The 23,262-nt window shown below is 40.3% G+C and overlaps 1 protein-coding gene across 6 annotated transcripts in view; it reads right to left on the reverse strand.

Annotated features, from left to right (window-relative positions):
- snap91a (synaptosome associated protein 91a) overlaps positions 1-23,262 on the reverse strand; it is a 58,958-nt gene that overhangs the window by 2,951 nt on the left and 32,745 nt on the right. The window contains exons 9-26 of one of the 6 annotated variants that reach the window (XM_086310560.1): positions 17,729-17,790; positions 16,997-17,009; positions 16,590-16,756; positions 16,381-16,475; positions 14,060-14,068; positions 13,623-13,835; positions 12,235-12,291; positions 10,120-10,374; positions 7,330-7,413; positions 6,960-7,028; positions 6,523-6,639; positions 5,766-5,837; positions 4,176-4,400; positions 1,442-1,639; positions 1,335-1,353; positions 1,096-1,186; positions 757-852; positions 405-524 (exon numbers count right to left, since the gene is read on the reverse strand). In XM_086310560.1, the coding sequence (XP_086166686.1) occupies positions 405-524; positions 757-852; positions 1,096-1,186; positions 1,335-1,353; positions 1,442-1,639; positions 4,176-4,400; positions 5,766-5,837; positions 6,523-6,639; positions 6,960-7,028; positions 7,330-7,413; positions 10,120-10,374; positions 12,235-12,291; positions 13,623-13,835; positions 14,060-14,068; positions 16,381-16,475; positions 16,590-16,756; positions 16,997-17,009; positions 17,729-17,790 (1,962 nt within the window). Of the gene's footprint in view, positions 1-404; positions 525-756; positions 853-1,095; positions 1,187-1,334; positions 1,354-1,441; positions 1,640-4,175; positions 4,401-5,765; positions 5,838-6,522; positions 6,640-6,959; positions 7,029-7,329; positions 7,414-10,119; positions 10,375-12,234; positions 12,313-13,622; positions 13,836-14,059; positions 14,069-16,380; positions 16,476-16,589; positions 16,757-16,996; positions 17,010-17,728; positions 17,791-23,262 lie in introns of all 6 variants that reach the window. The other 5 variants (XM_086310559.1, XM_086310558.1, XM_086310562.1 and 2 more) reach the window with 5 other exon arrangements.

A 23,262-nucleotide genomic window follows, 5' to 3' on the forward strand; every position in this document is an offset into this window, starting at 1 on the left:
GTTTGCTAGGACGAAGTCCCACAGCTTTGTAATGGACAAAAAATTGTTTTCTTATTATGATTCTTAATAATATAAGCAATGCTTGTAAGGAATATCTCTATAGATCTATATGAAAACCAGAACTATTAAATTGATACATAAAAGCCAGTATAAATATACATATATATGCACAGATCACGGCACAATTAATTTACTGTCAGACAACCCAATCGATGTGTTTTTAAAAGTTTAGCCCCTGCTAACCAGCTACCTTTAGCCCTTCTCACCTAATGTTTCCATATTAGCAGACTGGTCAAGTTGCTGTTATAGCAGCTCTTTATTTCATTTAGCTATCCTGAGTTTCCCACTTAAACAAGCATGCGAAAATACAGCCTAATTTTGAGGGAAAGACTGTGATGTGTTACCGGTGCTCCTGGTGCAGCGGCTCCAGGTGCAACTCCGGCCACCCCAGTGAAGGGAGGTCTCATCATGGACTGTCCCATCATGGGCTGCATCACAGGAGCTCCAGGCCCTGCTGCAGGAGGCTGGTAAGACAAGGGAAGGACATCAGTCTTGGAGCGATACAATTCCCCAATTCCCAAAAAATGCAATAAGATAGAAAAGCAGGTCAAAGGGGTGTAGTTTTTGGATGTCTGTTTTCAAAAATATGCATTCAGTCAGTTAAACAAAGTTAAGCATAAGGAAAAAAACATTTCTTAGTTTAGAAGCTCTCTACAATCCTCAGAAAAGATTAATTATAAATTAAATTAAGCTTACCATGCCAAAGCCAGGTTGTGCACTCATTGGTGGCACCATGGCTGCACCAGGGGGAGCTGCTCCTGGCACCCCAGGAGCTCCAGGGGTGGCACCGGTCTAAAGAGAACAAACAGGTGAACAGGTCACAATAACACATCTTGGTTCAGGAAGTGTCTGCACAGTGGCTGCCTAAGTGACCTGATTTTACTGTCCAGATTAAATGAAAGTACAGATTAAAAGAAATGTAGTTACTGATAAACCCGTGGCAGTACAAACGCACACTTCTAAACTTAGTTTTCAAAAAGGCTGCTTTTCATATAAAGCGTATTCTGATCCTGATGGAATGAATACTGTTCTTACCATGGGGGCTCCCGGTGTAGCCCAGCTTGTGGGGGCTACCTGTGGCATCCAGTTTGCGCCTCCTGTTAGCTTCTTCTCACTCTGTGAGTCCCTAAAGGAGTTTAAATGTAGGATACAAGTCAAGATATATGCAATTAATGTCACTTCAATCTCTGTCTTTTTGGGCCAAATGAGCAAAAAGAAAGAAAGGGTTTGCAAATCTAATGATTAACTAATTTTTATAGAATTCACACACTTACTTTTTCTTTACTCCAAGGTCTGAACAGGAAAAAGAAGGAAGAATGAGTTACCTTTCTATGTAAGAAGACAAATAATAGAACTCCATACAGGGAAAGCTACAGTTTACCTCCAACCAGGTTGGCCAGCGATGTGTCCAGATCTCCTACAATGGTTTTGGTAGCAGGAGGGGTGGCGGATGGAGCGGCTGCAATACCCCCCATTGCAACAGGAGTTCCCATGCTTCCTGCAGTGCTTCCAGTAGTGCTGCCCCCAGTGCTCTGGGGCGTTACACTAGGCATCAGCAAGTCACCTAATCCATCAAACACTTGATGGTGGGAAGGTGGGATAAAACAACATAGATTACAAACCTGTCAATCCCTACGTTAACGAACACAGAGCAGACAGTATGATGAGTGGGACAATCTGGCTGTGACAGCATAAGTATTCAGTTGTGTATCACATGCACAATGTCTGGTAATACATTTGAGGGCAAAACTGCACCAATTGAACTCACTTGGTCAGCTGCTCAACCAGTTAAGATTGTCACATCTCAGAACTTAAAAACCAGCAACATCTGGAGGACATGTTCTAAACCAGGTGTCATCAAGGCCAGCTGGTTTAATTCCAACTAACAATTACAGAAGTACTGTATTGTTACAAGTTGGCTGTTTGTTGTGGTATATATGCATGTACAAACGATCAATTTTAATTTTATTAACAGCTTCACAGTGTATAAGCAGGCAAGCAGAAGTAACAGCTTTGGCAAAAATTGGATATAACATTTGCTCCAGAAATGCCAGTCCTCTTCAGCTGATTGTTCGGCTACAAATTCTTTGTAATATCTCATATAGACCATGCTCTGAAATTTTGTGAAAGTACAAGTCGATGAGACAGAGAAGTTCACTTCTGTCTGAGGTGAGTTGCTGAGGATATCCTGAACTTTCCTGTTTTTAAGCACTGGTGTTAGCCTTTGTTATCTGCTGTTAGCCAGTGTTAGCAGCTGTTAGCTGCTATTAGCCAGTGTTAGTGAAACTTTCTTTGAAGTGTATCTAACATTGCTGGACTCAGACATTTAGTAAATAAACTCTCATGCAATGTGACAGGGTCATCCATCTGTTTATCAGAGAGAGAAACAGTTGATACTTTGACCTAACATTAGCTGGTACAATGTTAGCTTAACCATCTGCAGTTGCTGTTTAGCTGGCTTGTTCTCAGCTGTCCAGAGACGGGAAAGCCACATTCCTAATCTGCTGTTTTTGCATGTTTTAGAGGCTTGTCTCTTGAGTTTTCACTTCTTTGGTAAAGGAGACCCCTTCTCTTGTTTACCCTTTGACATTCTTTGGATCATGGGTAGTCGACAACGGCAAGAGACATCCAAAACTGGGATTCAAAATCTCATAGAGGTAGGTTAGCAAGGTAAATACTGAACCGTGTAGCAGAGTGGACCAAAAACACATCTACTCAGTAAACGCCATTACCGGAAGTCCCCCAGGAGACCCCTTCTCTGATGAAAAACCCCCCCCATGTGTACTATCCTTCATATCTCAAGTGTGAAGGTTCAGAAAATTTGCCTCTGTAACACACGAACACCTATGAGTTCTCATCTCTATGGCCAGTCTTGCCACATACATAACATCCTTCGACAAACCACCATCTGCTGCAGTGTATTTTTAATGTATTAATTCTAAGTTTATGAGAATGCATCAAGTTGTTGGAAAATGTAGTTGCAAACAAATCAATATATATTTATGAGTACATTTTTTAAATTAAATAAAATAAAAAAAATGACGGACTGTACCTTTAAGCTGGTATATCCTACCCAAAGAAGCTGCCCATCTGCAAGTCACTTTGCAATCTGCCTCCACCTAGCTCCTCTTTTCCACTTTCTACTGATCTCCCTGCCTCTAGCTTTCCCTGTATGTGTGTGAAAGGGTGGGGAAGTCCTAAAACAGAGCCATACAGCAAAATATAAAAATCTTACAGGTGGAACCATTAATCTTCTTTAGTCTGTAGTGGATCTGAATGAACTGTAACTGCAGGAAGTAGACCATAACCTTTAGTCTTTGACTAATGCTTGCAGTAGGTTTAATCATACGATGCCAATCTATTAGGTTTCATCAGAGTAATGCTTTAAAAAAAAGGAAGGTTTGAAAGATGTCGCTGAAGCCTTGATGGCATGTGGTTACTCCAAGAGGCTAAAATCCAAAAGACTGAAGGGAAACGTAGATGCATTAAGGGTAAGCACCAATCGTGTCTCATGCAGGAGACAACATGCAACTTGGGAACAGCTTTGGTAAAGAAAACAGTAAGGGAGAGTTGTCCAAAGGGCATGCTGTTATCCACCGCAGGGTTTAACTCACCAGTTACAGATTAGAAGAAGCAAGCAATGACCCAGCAGAGTGGAAGGAGGGTGATGAGGGAACAAGATGTGTAAAGCAGAGGAGAAACACAGAAAGAAAGCAAGAAAATAGAAAGAAGGGAGAGTGGAGGGGTGAGTGGGGAGGTGAAGAAAGCACAGCATTTGTGAAAGTTAAAGAAGTAAAATAGAGGAGACTAAGAGAGAAAGACCAGTGCAAAAGAAGCAGCGGTGTTGAGGAATAAAGCAGTCAGCAGGAACAAGAGTTTTACGTCAGACTGTGACCCCAGCACGTCAGCGTCTCATTCATGCAGAAATCAAGCTGTCAGCAGGTAACAATAACTAGGTCAGCTGTTAAGAGCGCTCGGCTTTAATAAAGCAAACCGAGATTAATGCACATCAAGCAAGACCTGTGCAAATATCAACAAAATATTTCATAAAATTCTCTTAACTCACAAGACAATGACATCAATCACTAAAATGAAGCAACATAACAACCACTTACTTGAAGCATCAAAGCCACCAGAGGGTGCTGATGTAGTGGATGGAGGTTCTACTGCTGCTGCTGGAGCTGGAACTATTGGTACTACTGCCACTACAGCAGGTACTGGTGGAGCTGGCGAAGGAAGCGCGCCCAAGGCATCAAAACCCGTCTCTAGGAGGTCATTCTGCACCAGAGCTGGAGCCAGGGCTGGAGCGGCAGCAGGGGTGAGGGTGGGGGACATTAATCCTGAAGGATATAAACAACAGGACTGTAGAATCATACCGAGTACTGCATCAGCACAGTGAAATAAACAGGAACAGATCATCCCTCCGAAAGGAAAACAGATAAAATATTCATGTTCCAACATATCTTTAGAATTCATAGTATCATAATGTCCCAACAGAGCACTTTGCTGTCAGACTGAAGGCTGACTTGTCATTCACAGTCTCCAAATGTATAATGAGAGACGAAGCCTTCAACTATCAGATTCCTCTCCTGTGGAACAAGCTATTAGTTTATGGTTCAGAAGGCAGATACCAATCTACTTTAAAGATCAGACTTCCAACTTCCCTGTTTCATAAAACTTGGAGTTGACGCTGAATCAGGAAACCCTGAACCATCCCTTAGTTTTGCTGCTGGCCTCAGGCTGCTAGTGGGCTTTCCATGAACGGTCTCCTGTTTACACTAATCCCAACATCTGGTTGCAGGAGATGATTTCCCCTCCCTGAGCCTGGTTCTGGTGGAGGGCTCTTCCTGTTAAAAAAGGAAGCTTTCCTCCCTGCTATAGCCAAGTGCTTGGTCATAGGGATAGATCTCTCACTATTATGGTAGATCTTTACCTTCTGATGTAAAGTGTCTTGAGAAGATTGAACTGATGCTGATAATGATTTAAATAAATACCTTTTTTCTTCCACAGTTACCTGACAAAATTTATTTCTAGATGTTTCAGTTATAAAGGCATTCAGCAGTATTTAACAGCTGAAAGAAGAGAAAAAACTGTGTAATGTTGAAGCGTTGGGGTTGATGAGTTATAACAGTGTATGCTGCCAATACACTCTGCATTAGTCTTATTATGACAGTTCTGAAAGCAAGACTTTCACTTAAATTGACTATTTCTGTAATGCACTGAAACATTTACTGGGCCAGATCTGCACAGTTTTCTTTTTACAGTGACATACACAGAGCCAAATAAATGCTTGCCAAGTGTCTGGGTATCATCATCTACTTCTAAAGGTTTTGTAGTTTCAATGTAGCTAATGCACAACTGCACCTCCCAGTAGGTTCATCAACTATTCAATAAAGATCTAAATGAGATGGGCAAGACATAGCCATGATGTCATTGGGAGGTCGTGGAGGAAAGACATATTCCAAATGAGTCCTAAGTCACTCTGGAACAGCTGTGCAATTAATTCAACTAGAGCTGCCAAGTCATTACTTTATTGACGACATCTTAATCAGCGTAAGACTCTCCAATCAACCATTTGCCAAAATGAAAAGTTTTTAAAAGACTTTTCAGCACAACTTACTTAAAGTTTTCTGTCCATTCAGTCTTTTGATTCGCATGAAACACTGTGATGGAACTCCAAAGAGTGACAACTAGAAGAGACTCACCTCCCAGCAGGTCGTCTTCAAGTCCTACAGGAGCAGAACTCTGCGTTTCCTCCACAGGGCCCCCGAAAGAGTCTACGGGAGCATCCAGTTATCCACAAGGCAGCATGGAGGGCAGAAAAGGGTGAGAGGTCAGCCCTGGTACACAAAATGAGACACAATGAAGGGGTGGGTAGGACACAAAATTATCTTTATAAAAGAAAAAGAAAAAGTGTGAACAAAAAAGGTTAAATTAAATCAGATTTTAAGGCAATCCATCCAAGAATTGTTTTAACAGAAAATACAAGGAAAACATCTGTGTTGGTTCAAGGACACATCTAAAACCTCCAGGACACCGGCACTTGAGGCCTGGAGTTCCCCACCCCTGACATAGAGAAATAATTGCTCTAGGATACACCCCCCCCTCCCCAATTAAAAAACCCAAAACAAAACAAACCCACAAAAAACAAACAAACAAAAGAAAGATACGGAAGAGTCAAATAATATGAGGCACAAAGTACATCAACATCAATTATATGTCACATTTTATTGTAGAAGTGATATACCAGTGTGGGATGTCAAGTCAGTACTTAAATAACATCTATTGAGTGAGCGTACATATGCTTTATGGTATCAGGACACTGATGCTTACCGAATGTGAGTGTATTTGAGACATTAATAAAGTGGGTTTACACTTTATTAACTCTAACAAACTCTACAACTCTTAACAAATCCCTCGCAAATCGTATATATCTGTCAGTTGGTGTTGTATGTACAGTACCCAACAGGTCAATGACAGGCTCTGGCTCTGCTTTAGGTGGAGATGAGGTCCCTGCCGCAGGAACAGAAGCAGGAGCCGGGGCAGCGGCAGGGGTAGGAGCAGGAGATGAAAACGAATCTGGACAGAAGAGATAGAAAAAGAGATTTAATTAAATCAGTTTTATTAATCACTGCTTCAGTTCCAGTGACAGACTCCTCTGCTCATGTAGGGGTTTTTTTCCTGCCTGTTCTAAAAAGACTAAAGCAGACATGCAGAGAAGAAGAAGCAGAAGGAGGAAGCAAGCATCCCTGCATCTTAACTGTGTATCCACATCCTTGAAGCGTGCATCCTTTGGAAGTAGAGGTCTCCCAGTACCATGCAAAAACTTGTCTGGCTGCACCCCTCATAAAAAAGGAAGGAAAACAGTGATGCAGTAAAGGTAAAGCAGCTTGACTCACCCGTCACAATGTCTCCAGCCGGAGCCGGCTCGGGCAAAGGAGAGGGCCCGCGTGAAACAGCAGGAAGGTCTAATTTACCAACGCAAGCAAGAGGCAGAATACGAGAAAGAAGAAAACCATGGAGGTTGGGCAAAAAAAAAAAAAAAAAAGCATTAGCGTGGCAGGTAGAAAGATAAAGCATAGAAAGAAAGCAGCCACAACGATTATCCGGTAATTGACGAGTGGGATGCATGCACAGTTGTCACATACCACTATGGGGGGACAAACCAAGAGGTGAGGAAAAAGAACAGCTGACAGAGGAGTGGACATATAGAAACCAGAGGAGATGAAGAGGTTCCATAGACAGAGAAATGGATATCAACTCCTGTACCTGCACCAAAAAGGTCTACGCTAGGAGTGGTAGCAGCTTTGGATTCAGTGGTAGGGCTTTGCTCAGGCATAGAATCAAACATATCTACGAACAAGGACACACAATCATATGTACATTCAGAGTCCAAAGTCCAGTGCATACAAAATGGATTCAGAAGAGAGATGAGGGGAAAGCAGAGAGAGCAGATATTTTGATTATTAAATGGATAAGTTGCTGTGTATCTATCCAGTGCAATGCAGAATGAGAGTTAAAAGGGAAATATTGCCAAAGTTAAGCATGAAGACAAACTTACATATTTTCTATATAATAATCACTACAATCTGCCATGTTCAAAATTCAAGAGCTAAGAGATAAGAAGACTAACGGGAGAGGTTTTCAACACCTGGCATTTCCTTTGCCCTCCAATAAAACATATATAAACATACTTTCATTTAGAAAATCCTGTTTGTAGCTGTGTGGCATTCTGAGCTAAACAGTAATGTTGGCATGACAATATTCTGATATCTGGCTTCTTCAGTTAATTTCATGTTAGCATGTTAGTATGCTAATAATTAGCAACAAACAAAAACTCCGAAGAGGACTGTCATTTACCTTTGTACATTTTCTACATTTGTTGGATAAAACAAAATGTGTTTGATCCCTTCTGATGCTAAACAAAAATATATATATATATATATATATATATATATATATATATTAGTATCAAACTACCAAGTTGATTTTGGAGGGAGTATGATTAGTTCAAAATTCTTTTTCAATGGCTTCTTTACACACACCCAAGTTTTTGCTTTAGCCACGTTCCGCTTGGCCTGTCAGTACCTATCGACTGCCTCAGAAGTCCCACAGGCTAACCAAGCACAATAGGACTCCTTCTTCAGCCTGACGGTTCCCTTCACCTCCAGTGTCAACCATCTAGTTAGGGGGTTACCACCATGACAGGCACCAACCACCTTGCGCCCGCATCGGTGCAGCTGCTTCAGCAATGGAGGCGTTGAAAATGGTTCATTCTGACTCAATGTCCCCAGTCTACCTCGAAATGCTGTCTAAGCTATGCTGTCAAGGGAGTTGAAGATCTCACTATATGTTTAGGCACCCCACGTCTGTCCAGCATCCTCCCCCAATACCTGATCCAACTCCCCGCCAGGTGGTAATCAGTTGACAGCTCAGTGCCTCTCTTCACCCAGGTATCCAGAACATATGGCTGCAGATCTGAAGATACGATTAAATAATTGATCATCGACCTGCTGGTGCCACATGCACTTGTAGACACCCTTATGTTCGAACATGGTTTTTGCTATGGACAGACTGTGGTTTATACATAAGTCCAGTAAGAGAACACTGGTTGGGTTCAGATCTGGCAGGCCGTTCCTCCAAATCAAGCTCCTACAGGAATGTCGGGTACTCTGAGCTGTCGTTCAGTGCGTAGGCACAAACAACAGTCAGGACCCGTTCCCCGACCCGAAGGCACAGGGAACAAACCCTCTCATTCAAAAACTCCAATGTACAGGCAGCAACCAGATGGGATATTAAGATACCCACCCAGCCTGCCGTCTCTCACCAAGGGCAACTCCAGAGTTAGACAGTCCAGCCGTTTTCCAAGAGACTGGTTCTGGAGCCCAAGCCATGCATTGAGGTGAGCCTGAATATATCTAGTTGGTACCTCTCAACCTTTCACACTAGCTCAGGCTTCTTCACCACCAGAGAGACGACATTAAATGTCCCAGTTGTTAGTCTTGGTAGATGGGGATCAGTCTGCCAGGGTCTCTGCCCTGGGTCGCCACTCAGTGCACACTGCAACCGACCCCTACGGCATCTCCTGCAGGTGGCGGGCTGACAGGAGGGTGGGCCCATGTCCCTTGTGCCCTGGCAGGTCTAAGTTGTCATAGATTAACTAAAATTACTTAACCTTCATGCTGAGACTAGATGAGTTATTATAATTAATTTAAAAACGAGTGCACTAAAATTCATAACAAGCAATCCACTGGTAATTTTAAAAAACCTAAAGGTTCAACAAAACTTAGAAATCAATGGCTCAGCTCTGCTGAGTTTGAGAAAGCTCAGCAGATGACCAAAGTATACTTATCATGAATATCAGAATCAGTGTACTATCGCTAGCTTGGCAAAGATATACAGCAAAAACAATTCTTATTTGGGCTTCTTAAGGCCTTTGGGTTATTAGACCTTTCCACACACTGAAAAACAAACATAGACAAATTCTGTTCTTTAATTCTGACATTTAGCGATATTCCCTTTTAACTCAGATGCATAAGCTACAATACAGCATTCCCATCCACCAGTATCTAAAAACTCTGGCCACAAGCAGGAGAAGAAAACACTTTTCTTCCCTCCAAGTTTGGGAGACTGTTAGTAATATTAAAAAATCAACACAATTTGAGCCACCTCTGTTAATAAACACAAAACAAAATTTTCTTTTATCCACAGAGATCAAATAAGTACAAGTTTTGGTCCCCGGTCGGTAAATAATATTCAATTTTAAAACTGGCTTTGGAGATTTTTTCTAATTCGCTATATTCATGTTTTTTGGGGTTTTTTTAACAGAAGAGGTCAAAATGCTTGATTGATTATAAACAATCTAAAGGAAAGGTATCATGGAAAAATATAAAAACAAATCAGAATGTAGGGACTGGGCAAGTTATTGTAATTTTCACCATCATCATCATCAATACCAAGAGCAACACAATCATCATAATTATTAATACCATCATCATCACCATTGTCATAATGCAGGGCAATACAGTGAGAGGCATAATGAGAGCGAGAAGACTTTACCACCAAAGAGATCTAGAGTCGGGGCAGCTGCAGACTCTGTGGTGGTGTCGGTGGAGGTTGTGGCAGTAGTAGTTGTGGTGGTGGTATTAGTGGAAGAAGGGGTGGGGGCAGCAATGGGAGCGATGATAGTCGGCGCATCACTAGAGGTGGGAGGAGTAATGGCAGCAGCATCCGCCCCCGTGTCGGTGGGCTTCATAGCAAACAGGTCCAGTTCTGGAGCAATGTCCGCACTGCCCTCCGTCGTAGCGAAGGGGTCTTCGCAAAGAGCAGCAGGTTGGTGGCGTTCAGGAGTTAGGGAGGGGGTAATGATTAGAAAAGAAGGGAATGGGTCAGTGGAGAGGGGATGAGGAAGGGAGGGATTAAGGATTTGTTAAAGTGACAAAAACTGCAAAAAGCATTTTTGTGAGGCTAAATACCTCAGAAGTGTCAAGTTAGGGTCAAAGAAAGTAAAACAATACATGGTAACTCTTTAACTTCAGTGCTCCATCCACAAACTTCAGCAGAAAATACAATAGAAAGAAAAAACAGTAATTATGGACTATAGTTAGTAGTGGAATAATTCCATGATGCCCAATTTGTCTCAAACATGCAAGCCTAATCCAAACCATCCATGTGTCCAGGAAACAGCCGGCTCTGTGAACACTGCTAGCAGTATATAAGAATGAAAGGACATGCTATAAATACCTTGTATCTATTAAAAATCAATTTAAACTGTTTTTTCTGTCCTAGAGTGACAAGTCTTTCTAACTTGGGTTGACAAAAAAAAAGGGGGGGGGGGGATTAAATATTACTTATTACAAAAGAACTACTACACAGTCAACCATTTGCTAGTTAGCATTAGTTTTTGTTTGTTGGTTGTTTTTGTTTTTTTCTGGTTTATCAATAAGAGCAGGACACCTATCAATACATGGAGCAAAGAACCTAGAAAATTAGAGATAAGATAAGATAAAACTTTATTAATCCGTCGGGTGGGTTCCTAGTTAGCATTAAGTAATTCTGGGTCTAGTCAAGTATACAAGTTAGTAAAAGTATTAAGTATTAAGTTTTCTTCTTCTTTATCAAAATAGTTAACTATATATAGTACTTCTTAATCAATCTACGTAAATGGCCTTGATCTTCATTCTTGAAGTAAATAACTTTGGCAGTGCACTTGTAAATAAGCTAAATGCTAACATGCTCACACTGACACTAGTGACTTGCTAATGTTTGGCAAGTAATGATTTAAAGTTAGCAAGGCAACATGCTAATCATGAACTTAAAACAACAACTGAAGCTTAGAAAAGCTAACAAAGCACAGATGTATTTTGGCCTAGCAATGGTGTTATAGTGAACATCAAGGTTCATAACACAATTGACAAAGTAAGGAACAAAATTATTTGTTTTATTTAAGTATTTTACAAAGTTATTAGAACCTAAGCTTGGCGATTAATGTATTTTGAGCAGTACTGGGGTACGTTGTGGCAAAATTGGAAAAAAGTCATGGAATCACTCCAGTCTTCTCATTGTTGAAAAACTAAGCTAACCAATGCACAAAGTTGTCAAAAGCTGGTGCTTCCCTTTTACACAGAAGATAAAGTGTGGATGCAGGATAAAGTTATTTTTAAGGTTAATCACACATAAATATTAAATACTCTGTGATTACAGTAGGGGTAATTATAATGTAAAGTAACATTTTTGCTTATTGAATGGACATTATGTAGGTTGCTTCAGTTTCTCTGCTATGTAAGCTGCTGCAGGCCAAAGAGAACAGCTGAATGCAAGTTATTAAAAACCAAAATAAAATATGATTAGTATAACCATCATAATCCAGTTGTGTCATGGTTAGTGGTGTTAAAAAAGACATTTATTTCTGGAATACTGAGAAGATAATAGCTGTGCTGTGCTTTTTACTGCAGTATTCACTGGATGAATATTAGGAGGAGAGGGTCCATGACTTGGGCATTGGAGTAGGATTTGGGGTGAGACAGTGGGACCTGAGGGCAGGTTTGTTCTACTGTCTTCTATGAAAGCAGAAGCAGCTTTATTAATATAATAAAAGCAACAGCCTTCACATTCGCACACGCACTCGTACCTCCATGCACACACGTTTGCACAGAAAGCTGTTTTGTCACCCACCAGATCCACCAAATGCATCAGCAGCAGGGCCCGCGGCCACGGCAGCAGGACCATCTCCTGGGGAAGGTGCAAACGCATCTAGGGTATTGCAGACGAAAAACAGCCGGAACGCGAACACAAAACGTAACACCCGGACCAACACACCAACACACACATGGATGTATAGAACAGAAGATGAATAAACAGATGAAATGGACAGGGAAGAAAAATGAGAGGTCAGCATCAGGAAAAAGCAGAGAATACAAGAAATATGCAGCCCAGTAACTGCAATGATTGATCTCATTGTATCATCAGTCACATGATGAGTTTTGTTTTGATGGGGCTGCATAATGCTGCATTCAGTGAGTGCACCACCAGTGCAGGCTCGTGAAATGAGGCATGTTGTCACAAGTTACTTGCACTCTGTGACAAGAGGGGAAATGTCAAGGTCAGGGATGGACAAAGGTCGTTTCTCTTTGGTGTTTTAGTAGTACTCTGAATGTTTGTTAGTATTAACTAATATGCCAAATTATCATTAAATAGCACTCAGCCAGTTTTCGTCTTGGCATATTTAAGAAACTGTTAGTAACTCATAGGAAGAAAATAATTCAGGGCGATAACAAAAAGCACAAATTGACAAATCTCAAATATATGCATCATGATTTTGCACATTGCAGGGGAATGAAATAATGCTGTACGGTACTGGTTAATTTTTGGGGGGCGGATTTGAAATGGTAAAGGTTTTTCCCCTGCCGAGTGAAAAACATGATGCGTGATAGCTGGACACAAAGCCAGCACAACAGTACGTGCATGGCAGTCACAAAGCAGGACGTAAAAACATGTTTAGTCACATCACTAAGCATTATTTTTTTTCCAAAAATGAAGTACATCTGTACATCAACAGCGCCCCCCCCCCCCAAAACTCTCAAACATTTCTAGCTATAGAATGAAGAAATATCCGTTTAATTTTGGTATTTTATATTAGATAAAATAAGGCTTGGAAATAAAGCTGCAACTTGAGAAAAGATCAAAAAAATATGTTAAAAAGATTCTTAATTCAGATTAAGGAAACATTCTTCAAAAAGAGCTGTGAGTGCTGCTAAACAACATTTCTATCCTCGAAAAGCTTTGGTAATGCATTTCTCATCTGCCTACTGTTAGAATATGCATTTGATGTTGTTTTTCGCATCAAAAAGAGTATGTAGAACATTTAAGCTCAGTGGTTAACCTGATGAGACAAAAGCCTGTATGCTTTTTGTCAGGTTATGATATTGCACTCCTGTGTTTCCAAAAGTAAATCCAAGCTTCATAACAAAGGAAATCTATCATTATGTAACTAAACAATGAATGGGCTTGTTGCAGAAAAACAGGCAGGCCGTGTCTGCATCCTACCCTCCACCTACACTGACCTCCGAAAAGGTCGATGTCTGTGGCTGAGGTGGTGGAGGCAGGAGCAGAGATGGGCAGCGAGGTGGGCGCCTGCGCAGCTGCAGCAGTGGTGGAACGAGCAGGGGCTATGGGCGGGGCAGCCACGGGGGCAGAAGCAGCCGCATCATTGGCATCAGCAGACTCTTTCTTTGCCAGGAGAGATTCAGAGGCTCCGTCGGTAGCGGCCGGAGTCGCTACGCAGATAAACCCCGCAATCCAAACGCCACGACCCAGTCACAACCCCCAAAAGAGAGGAAGAAACAGCAGGAGAGAAAATAGAGAAGAAAGAGCAAGACGGCAGAGTCAAAGACGTCAAAGTGAGTGAAAAGTTCAAAAAGAAAAAAGAAAATTCAGAACTGCAGGTTGAGAGACAAGTTGAACAGGCGACTGCAGGCGACGCTGTCAACAGAATACTTACCCAAGAGATCTTCAAGACAGCACAAACCAAAACAAAGAGAGAGAGAGGTCAGAGACAGTGAATGACTGAGTTAAGAAAGAGATATACTTTGAAATTATGCAGATGCTCCAAGTAATGATTTTTTTTGGTTAATTTGAGAGCTTCCAACCTTTTACAGGAAAAGCCAGAAAAGCAGAGATGGGACAAAAGCAAATCCAATTGAGTGAAAGGGTCATTAATATAACTGAGGCTTTAAAAAGGCTAAGGCTGGACCACAGCCATGGTTAAGGTATCAGAGGACATGTAGGAAAAAAATCGTTAAAATTGCGATTAAAACCACAAGAAGTTTCACAATGTTAAAGAGGAGAGTCCCATTTCTCTTTCTGTTAAAGCCGATGATTTTCAGTAAAAGTTTAAGAAGAATAAAAGAGTTTGTTTGTTTCTGCACATTTATTACAAACTATAAATAACTGATGCTGCTGCCAGCCGAAGCATACAGGCAGGTTTTTCCGTTTAGTTTCTTCTTTCTCCTTCTTGGTTTTCATTCATTCTATTTTGGCAAGAAAAATCACTCAGCAGTCACCTCACCACACTGTGTGCTTTGAAAAAAGGTTGCAAATAATTTAAAGTAAAGCTGGCGGCGAGTAGTTTAGTAACTGAATCATTAAAAAACAACAGATTTATTGAAAAAGTTGATGTAAGTGTGTAAAATGTGCTCTTTCACTGAAGTACATTAAGTTAAGGTCATTAAATATCACTAAAACTCTCCCCTGTCACAGCTGAGCGACCATAATGTGACAGTGTGAGTCTGTTAAACTAAACATAACAGCATGTTAAAGAGCTGGGCATAAGGCTGTAGGACAAGAGATACACAGTCCTTTACACTTCAGGAGGTCTGGTTTAACATAAGCTACAACTTTTAGCAGAAACTTCTCACAGCAGTAGCAAAGGGTTATATCTGAAGCCAAGACGTGCTGGGCAAAGTGGCGGTTACAACCGTTTCCATGACAATAACACCCAATAAACTTGATTTTCCTAACTAATTGTGTTTGATGCTAAAATAAATTTACTGCTTTTTATGTTTCGTTAATGTCTCCGATCTCCTTATTTTGTAATGTTTAGATTCCAGTTTAATTGAATCTTCCCTTCTGTCCATTTCACATTTTTAATAAATTCTATCTTTGTCTTTAAAAGAGTAAAATACTAATTAATATATATTATCTTGTTAGCTTTCCAAAATTCTATAAAAAAAAATCTATATTCATAACTAGAAGATCTGATCTAAATTTTCTTTCCTCTGTGTTTTTCTCACATTGAAAAAGATTGATGTTGATCTGTCTGATATATAAGCAAATAAGCTGAGTGTGTTAGAAACAAAAAGCTGATCTCACAGTTTAATTCATAACACTCTATAATACCAGGGATCTGATTGTTTACCTACATGGATCATTAGCTTATAGGGATGCTGACTTTTTGCCTGAAAATTATGAATCCAGTTGATTTGAACATTGTATCAGGAGCTACACTGACTATTCTAAGAATTCAAAATACAGCCTTGAAACAGTGTCATGTGAGTCTGTATTGTTCTGTATTGGACAAGCAATCTGATATGACGAACATAATTTCCCTAAAACACTTGATCTTTGGGACTAATGTTGTATTACATTTAAAATCAGAAGTCAGAAGTTCCAAAATTCCCAGTCAGTCATTTTTAACTGAAACATCCCCTTACTTACAACTCAGAGAGTTAGGGCAGCCCCGCCAACCCCGACTTCATAATCCAAAATGGCCCCAGTGCATGTAAACGATAATAAAACTTCTAATCTGTGCCGCCACTGCTGTGTCTTTGTGACTGGTTAAATAAGCCATATACAGTGCACTGACCCAGCTCTATCTATGAACTTGATGCACCGTTAATTTAAAGTGCAAGAAAAAAACTATTATTGTGCTGCTTTCTAATTATGTATGGCTGCCTCCACCTCCGAAGAAGCAAAACAAATCCTACTTTTCTTTGCTTTTATTACTTGAATGAACCCAACTTGGGAGTGACATCAGTCCCGGCTCTGACATCCAACTTCCGAGGTAAATGAAATGCAGCATGATTGAATGGGTTGTGGGACTACTCTGGGGTCAGACCTGTCTCTAACAGCATTTAGCATGATATCTTTGTAGGCATTCATTTATAAAGCCCCTTTTTTTTTTAACATTTTAGCTAATGTTAGTCAATCAAAGCTGCTAAATAAACAATTAGTGCCTAAAAATGTGGGAATATCAGCTTGTACTCAAATCAGAAAATGACGGGAGTTTCAAACATTTCATTTGGTATATCAAAATGACCTTACCTCCCCATCCAGTTGTGGAGGAAGCCGCTGCAGTGCCCCCTGCTGATGAGGAGGACATGGGATCTAGATCCAAGAGGAACCCATCATCAAGTGCACTGAACACAGGGGAAAAAAGACAGTAAGGGTGTGTTGACAGAGGAATCCATTTAAAATGTGGTATCGATGCAGATAAGTTACAACAATCTGTTATATTGATGAGTAATTCTTACTTGCTGGCAGTGGTGGGGACTGGTGCAGTGGGAGTGACAGAGGGTGGAGGGGGCTTGGCAGGCGGCACGGGGCGGGCTGGAGGCCCACCGGGAGCAGCGGGAGGCGCGGGCTTGGCTGGCGCAGCAGGTGCTGCTGCTGCCGGCATGCTATTGTTAGCGGTAGCATCCTGCAGCAGAGGACAACCCCCGTTAGATGATGACCAATATATTCATGTAAGCTAATGTGATTCACGAGCTTTCTAAACAGATGAATAACAATAAATCACTACCCATCTAAAGTAAAAACTAGTAAGGGTGAAGCCCTTGATTCAAGTTCTCAACTGTATTTTGACTCTGAAAGTTGTCACACATAAATACAGAGTCCTGTTATCATAGCTACATTGTGATTATCATGAAGCATAGCTTACCTTTGTGGGCGACCTGCAAGAACAACAACAGCACATGAGTTAACGAGTTTAACGCTGTACACAATGGAAGCTAATGGCTGCTACTGAGACAGGAGGCAAAGTGACGGCTTAAATATCCCTTTGTCGTTTTCAGGCAGGAAGCATTTCAAAGCAAATCCATTAAGCAAGCATCTTCAATTAATGGATATATGCTGCATTGATGAGTTACAACTTCTTGGCCCCAGCGCCACTTGAACAAAGCTTTTTTATTTTGACATTACACATAGAAAGTAATGACTGACATGTGACTGAAGCTTTGTAAAAGTTGGGGCTGACTCTACAGTAGGATGATACAAAGGTGTTAGGTTAGTGATGACATGTGCGAAAAGGCAAGGCCTGTCATCACTCCAAATGATTTGATGATGAAATGATGATTCTGAAAGATGCAGGATATTCAGACGCTGTGTCTATTCAATCACTGAGTAATAATATAAAAATAATGTATAACCTGAATAAGGCAAAACACTGATGAATAAGGGGAAACAATGGTGGTGGTGAAATAACATTTACAAGTCCTACTCTTATGGACAGAGATTACTTACTTATCCTCTCTGAATTGTGTAAAGATAAGAAGAAATGACAAGTTGGAGAAGTATTAGTGAGTTTTACTACAGATGAGCAAAACCCCTGCAAAAACGTTGATGTTAAGCGTTAAAAAACCCACTAAATTGGTGTTTTGTTCGATCTACTTACGGTTTCTTCCCCTCCAAAGTGTTGAGGTGGGTCTCCAGAGACGCCAGAAGGCTTTCGGGGGCCTGCAGACAAATACACAGAGAGGGGCTGCTAATTACTCAAACACAGACAGCATGTTGAGTACAGTTAGACAGAAAGGCATAAGAGCAGACCAGGGTGCACAGGGTAATTTATAGATCACATTTGGATTGTGCGAATGCCTCTTTAACAAGGGCTTCTTCGTGGTGGCTATGAAATAGAAGGACAGCAGCTGAGGAGATTACTTAAGTGCCTTTTTTCTAATACGCTGATAGGCTGCAGACTGGCTAATATCCTGATGGCTGTTCTGCCTTCTCGTATTCCTGCATGATGCTCTGATAATTGTCCTCCCTGCTCAGTTTTATTTTCTCTGTCTAATCTAATCAACATTGACTCAGCAGCACTGACTCTTGGAACACCTCACTCTATTTTCATTTTACTACATCTCTGAATGCACCGCTCCAAAGTGAACCTTAGGCTGGCACATTGCCTTAACTGTGACTTGAGTTTTAACACATTAGGGCTGCAAAATATCCTGACTGGCTCCTTCGTCCAGCACTTAATTAAATCCATAAAAGAAACATGCTCTTTTGGAGTACTAGCTTCTTCTCCTTTTTGTTTTGTCTTTTGTTTGCTTTTTTAGAAATGGAAATTTCTTACGATAAAAACATGCAAACCAGGAAAAATAACAAATGTGAAACTGCTGCTATCCAAAATATATTTTTTATAATGTATAAAATATATTCAGGCACAAATAGACAGCTCTGCTCTGTGCTGGTTGTCTGTTGGGTCTTTACATCCATTTTCTTTTCTTTTTTAACCCTCACAATATTGTAAATTGATCTTTGGTTTTTGATATACAGTATTTTAATTGACCTTCTGTCACACAGTGGACACAGATTTAGGCATGCCTTCTTCCACAATCGTTCTCCAGGTTTCTTGAAGCGTATTCAAAGCTGTTCTTTGGATGTTGGCTGCCTTTTGTAAGTAAGTAAACTTTATTAAAACTTCATTTATATAGCACCTTTCTAGATAAAAGATCACAAAGTGCTTCACACAAGAATAACAAAGTATAAAACAAAACAGACAACAGTTAACAAAATGCAATTTTAAAACAATGTGTTTTAGTTGGGTTTTTTTCAAGAAGCTACTGAGTCCAGAGATCTTAAGCTCAGTGGGAGAGAGTTCCACAGTCTGGGAGCAAAAGTGGCAAAAGCTCTGTCTCCCTTAGTTCTCAGGCTTGTATGATGAATGACAAGTAGACCCTGATTACTTGACCTACGAGACCTGCTAGGGACATAGGGCTGTAGAAGTTCAATGATGTAGGCAGGAGCTTGTCCATGAGGAGCTCTATAAGTCAGTACCAGAATCTTGAAGTGGACTCTGAATTCAATGGGGAGCTGGGAGTTGGAGGAAGTTCTCAACTTTAATGGAATCTAAGCACTCATTCATTGTTCTGTTCTCTTTCAAGATGATCTGACGCTGCTTCAGTAATGCTGAGGTCCTAAATCTGAGGAGACCAATCCATGATTGATAGTGTTTTATTATTTGTTTTTCAGGTATGGTTTTACTGCATTGGCAGTGTGGGTTTGGGATCACTGTCACACTGAAAAGTGAAGCTGTTGACAATCAGATGCTTTCCCATTGCTATTACATAGTGAATTAAAGTCTGAGGGTATCAAAATATCATAATATATAAAGTTCTTGGCTAATAGCTCTTTGGGAATCAGCTTGTTGGTGTAAAAATAGGAATGCTTATGCTGGTCAAACTATGTTGCTTTCATACAACTAAAGAACAAACTTTGTTTTAGTAAAAGCTGCTAGTAACAAAATGCCTAAATATATCATGGAAAACTGTTTCTTTCTGAGGACACATCACTATTCAATGCCTTAAGTTGGTTTTTTTTATATACTTGAATGATTCAAGGAGCAGTATTAAGTGCCTAAACAAAAAACAAAACATAACTAAAACAAAAAAAAAATCCTGTACAAAGACTGAACTGAAAATGAGTAAAAAAAGCAGCCAATGTCTAAAGAAAAATCACTGGGTTCTTGGAAGTAAATGATAAAGAAATAAGGGGAGGCTTTCATAGCATTATACATACTAAAATGGACAATAAACAATAACTGTTACACAAGCACCGGGACACCACATTCAGAATAGAGCAGATACAGAAGCATCTTCATGCTAATAACAGCCACGATGCGGAGCTGCATGCTCAATCAAGCTAAACTCAACATGATCACCTAATGATGTGCAGTAAAAAGGATAGTATGATATTTAGAAAAATTCTTAAGAATCTCAGAAAAGGTTTTTGTTCTTCCTATAACACTTTATTTAATTCTCTGCACAGTTTTCTGGGTCTGTTTATTTATAGCTCCCTTTTAAAACTGAAGACTTACAAGGCAGATCATTTTGTCTTGACACTGAGAGGAATAGATAGATCATTATCACCCTGGGACTTTAAAGTGTCTGTCCTCACTACTCAGTACAAACTGTTCTCTGTACAGAGGACGTTTTAACTGTTTAACTCCATTATTGCAAAGCTTAGACAAATGCAATAATGGCTCTCGTTTTAGGAAGCCAATACGAAAAGCTTCTGACCCAAATCTCTGTGATAGCAAAAAGCTTCCAGGATAACGTATGAACGTATGGCTGACACTGCCATCACTGGAAGGATAATTTCTACATCTACTTGTTGCTCTAACAAAAACAACAACAACAAAACAACACAAAGTGTGCATGAGTGATGACATAACAACACAGCAAGTTAGTCAATGCTAAAATTATTCTGTCTTGTTTGTGCTGATGTAAATCCTCCTAGAAGGGATGAGAATAGAAATCTGTATTAGATACTGAAATAAAGGTTTCAAGGCTCTGTAAGACTGATAGTTTTTTCTCCTGCACTCATCAACTGCATTTTATCACAATATTCTGAGAGAATTTACTGTCTGTAGGTTAGTCTGTAATGATCAGTGATGCTGTTATGACAATTTATTGCTGATAGTTTTTAACAGTAGCTGGTAAAGGAAACTGTGGCAGTTTGGATAGCTGATCTAGTACCATTTAATATTTATAGCTTGTTTTATCAAAATAACAGAAAGAGATTTGTTTAGTTTTCTTTTCTCCTGCTCAGAAACAGTCATAAACAGTCAGTGTCTGGACTCTTAACTCTGTATCAAATTTTCCTCATATTACAATATGGCCACCATCTGAATGGCATTGTCAGAAAAGTCAAGAAATCCAACCCAAAGGAAGCAAAGAATAAAGAATTTCTCTATAAGCAGAACATCAGCATGCCATGTTGGGGCCAGATGTTGCTAGAACGCCATGTTTATATGCTTCCCAAACTTCCTTCATAAGTTATTGTGTAAAATTTACCACTAGAGGCCAGTAGATTGCAGATTGCAGTCAACTGAATTCTGTTTTCTTACCCCTCCCAATTTAAGTTCCTAAAACTTCCTACTGTGGCCGCTATAGGTAAAACAACTCTAGCCGTCAATCATCTGTAGCAAGTGTATGCTGTCACTCGGCTGTTTACCTCAGCTGGCAAAATGCGTCTACGTCTCTACATTTATTTGCTCTGGAGGAAGCCATAAAACTTTGTGAAAGGGGTCTGATGTGAGTCGATGAGACAGAGAAGCTCAATTCTGACTGATGGCAGCAATACTGGGGTGAGTTGTTGAGGATATCTTGAACTTTTCTGTTGGTGAACACTGCTGTTAGCCACTGTTAGCTGCTGTTAGCTGCCATGTTAGTGATAGGAGTCGATGAGTCAGTAAGATGGTGTTAGTTTCTCTCAGCTGCTGCCAGCTGCTGTTAGCCGACATTAGTAAAATTTTATTTCGAGTGGATCTAATATTGTTGGACTTGGACACTTAGCAAAAAAAAAAAAAAAAAAATCTCATATGATGTGCAAATGCAATCAAACTGTTTATTAGAGGGAAAGTGTGATTTTTAAGACACTCAAGCCTAACATTAGTTGGCACAATGTTAAATTATAACCAACTGTTGTTGTTTTTTAGCCAGCTCTTGTCAGCTGTCCAGAGACAGGAGGGTTAAAACTCTAATCTGCCGACAATCAGTACTTGCAACAATATCAGGGAAAAAAATATGTTTATGCACATTTCCATGTGTTCCAAGGTTTGAAGGTTGAAGAGAATCACATTTTATCCAGATGCCGGTCATGTCATCTCTTTCCTTTAAATGAACACCTACGAGTTCTCTTATTCTACACCTCTGCTGTACAATATATGTGGCCAAATAAATAAAACATGACTTGGCGGAACAACGATGTCCATCTCGGCCACTGTATTTTTAATATGGCTGGACACCATGGCAGCTCGCACAGACTGACACACACTCCTTTGTATTTTACCTGAGTTAATTATAAGTTTGTGACCTAATTACTAGAGCTGGGCGATAGAACGATAACGATATGTATCGCGATATAACTTTTACTCGATAGAGAAATTAAACTATCGCGATAGACCTCGCCGCTCTTGTCCTCTTAAATAAAAAAAAAAGGTCAGCCAATCCAAATTAAGTAGCGCAGAGCCGAACCAATCACAGCCGCAGCGTCACGTCGCGTGACTTGTTACGTACAGCACAAGTGCCAAGCCGCACGTGTGTTTGTTTGGGAAGCAGCCAGCGGGTAATGGAGCCAGCGGGTAATGGAGGAAATGAGTGTGCCGACTAGAAAAATCAACCGAGCGTGACCGAAGAGAAAACAGATGATGGTTCCAGTGCCGGAGAGATTGTCGAACGGAAGAGCCATAGAAGTTCCGTAGTGTGAAGGTATTTCGGCTATTTCAAGTCTGACAAAAAACAGAGTAGCGTGCACTGTAAATTGTGCCGAAAGCAAGTCTGGAAATACAATAAACTGGTGCATGCGTCACACTGTGCGCCACGTTATTGTTTCGGTGAAATGAATTTCTACAATACTGTTAATTCTACTCTCTGCAGTGTTTAAATGCTTACATATACACACAGTTACTGTCCGTCCACACATACGACTCGGTTCTGCTTCTATGCCGCAGCTTTGTTTACTTTTTCCCACCGAGGCTTCTAGACTTCTGATTGGCCAACATTTCTGCACGGTTAGGAATCTAGCGCCACCTGCTGCTTTGGCATGTTCATAGCAGCGTTTTCCTTCATTTCTGCCTTTATGTGTGGACGGGATTATTTTTTAAAACGAAAAGGGAAAATCTCCGTTTTCAAAAATACCCGTGTACGTGTGGACGTAGCCTCAGTCTCTGACTGGAAGCGCTAATTCGTCATTCGGCTTTTGTCAGACTAAAGTAACTGTTAAAACTGTTTGAAAAGCTAAGCTATACAACAAGGAGAGATTGAGAATTTCCTTTTAGTTCTCAGTTTATTTGATATTGACAAAAGTTAGTCAGTTTTGTCTGTTCTTCTGTAAAACAAACTAAGATTTATTTTTAGAATTAATATTTTGTTTCTAAGTGGAATTGACAATTTAGTCTGTTTCGTTTGTTCTATTTTGAAACTTAAA

The sequence above is a fragment of the Aulonocara sp. 'chitande type north' Nkhata Bay genome, linkage group LG11 (genome assembly GCF_057382095.1).
Source record: "Aulonocara sp. 'chitande type north' Nkhata Bay isolate Kocher_YH1m ecotype deep benthic linkage group LG11, A_spYH_male_GT1.1, whole genome shotgun sequence".
In the NCBI taxonomy this organism is placed as follows: Eukaryota; Metazoa; Chordata; class Actinopteri; order Cichliformes; family Cichlidae; genus Aulonocara; species Aulonocara sp. 'chitande type north' Nkhata Bay.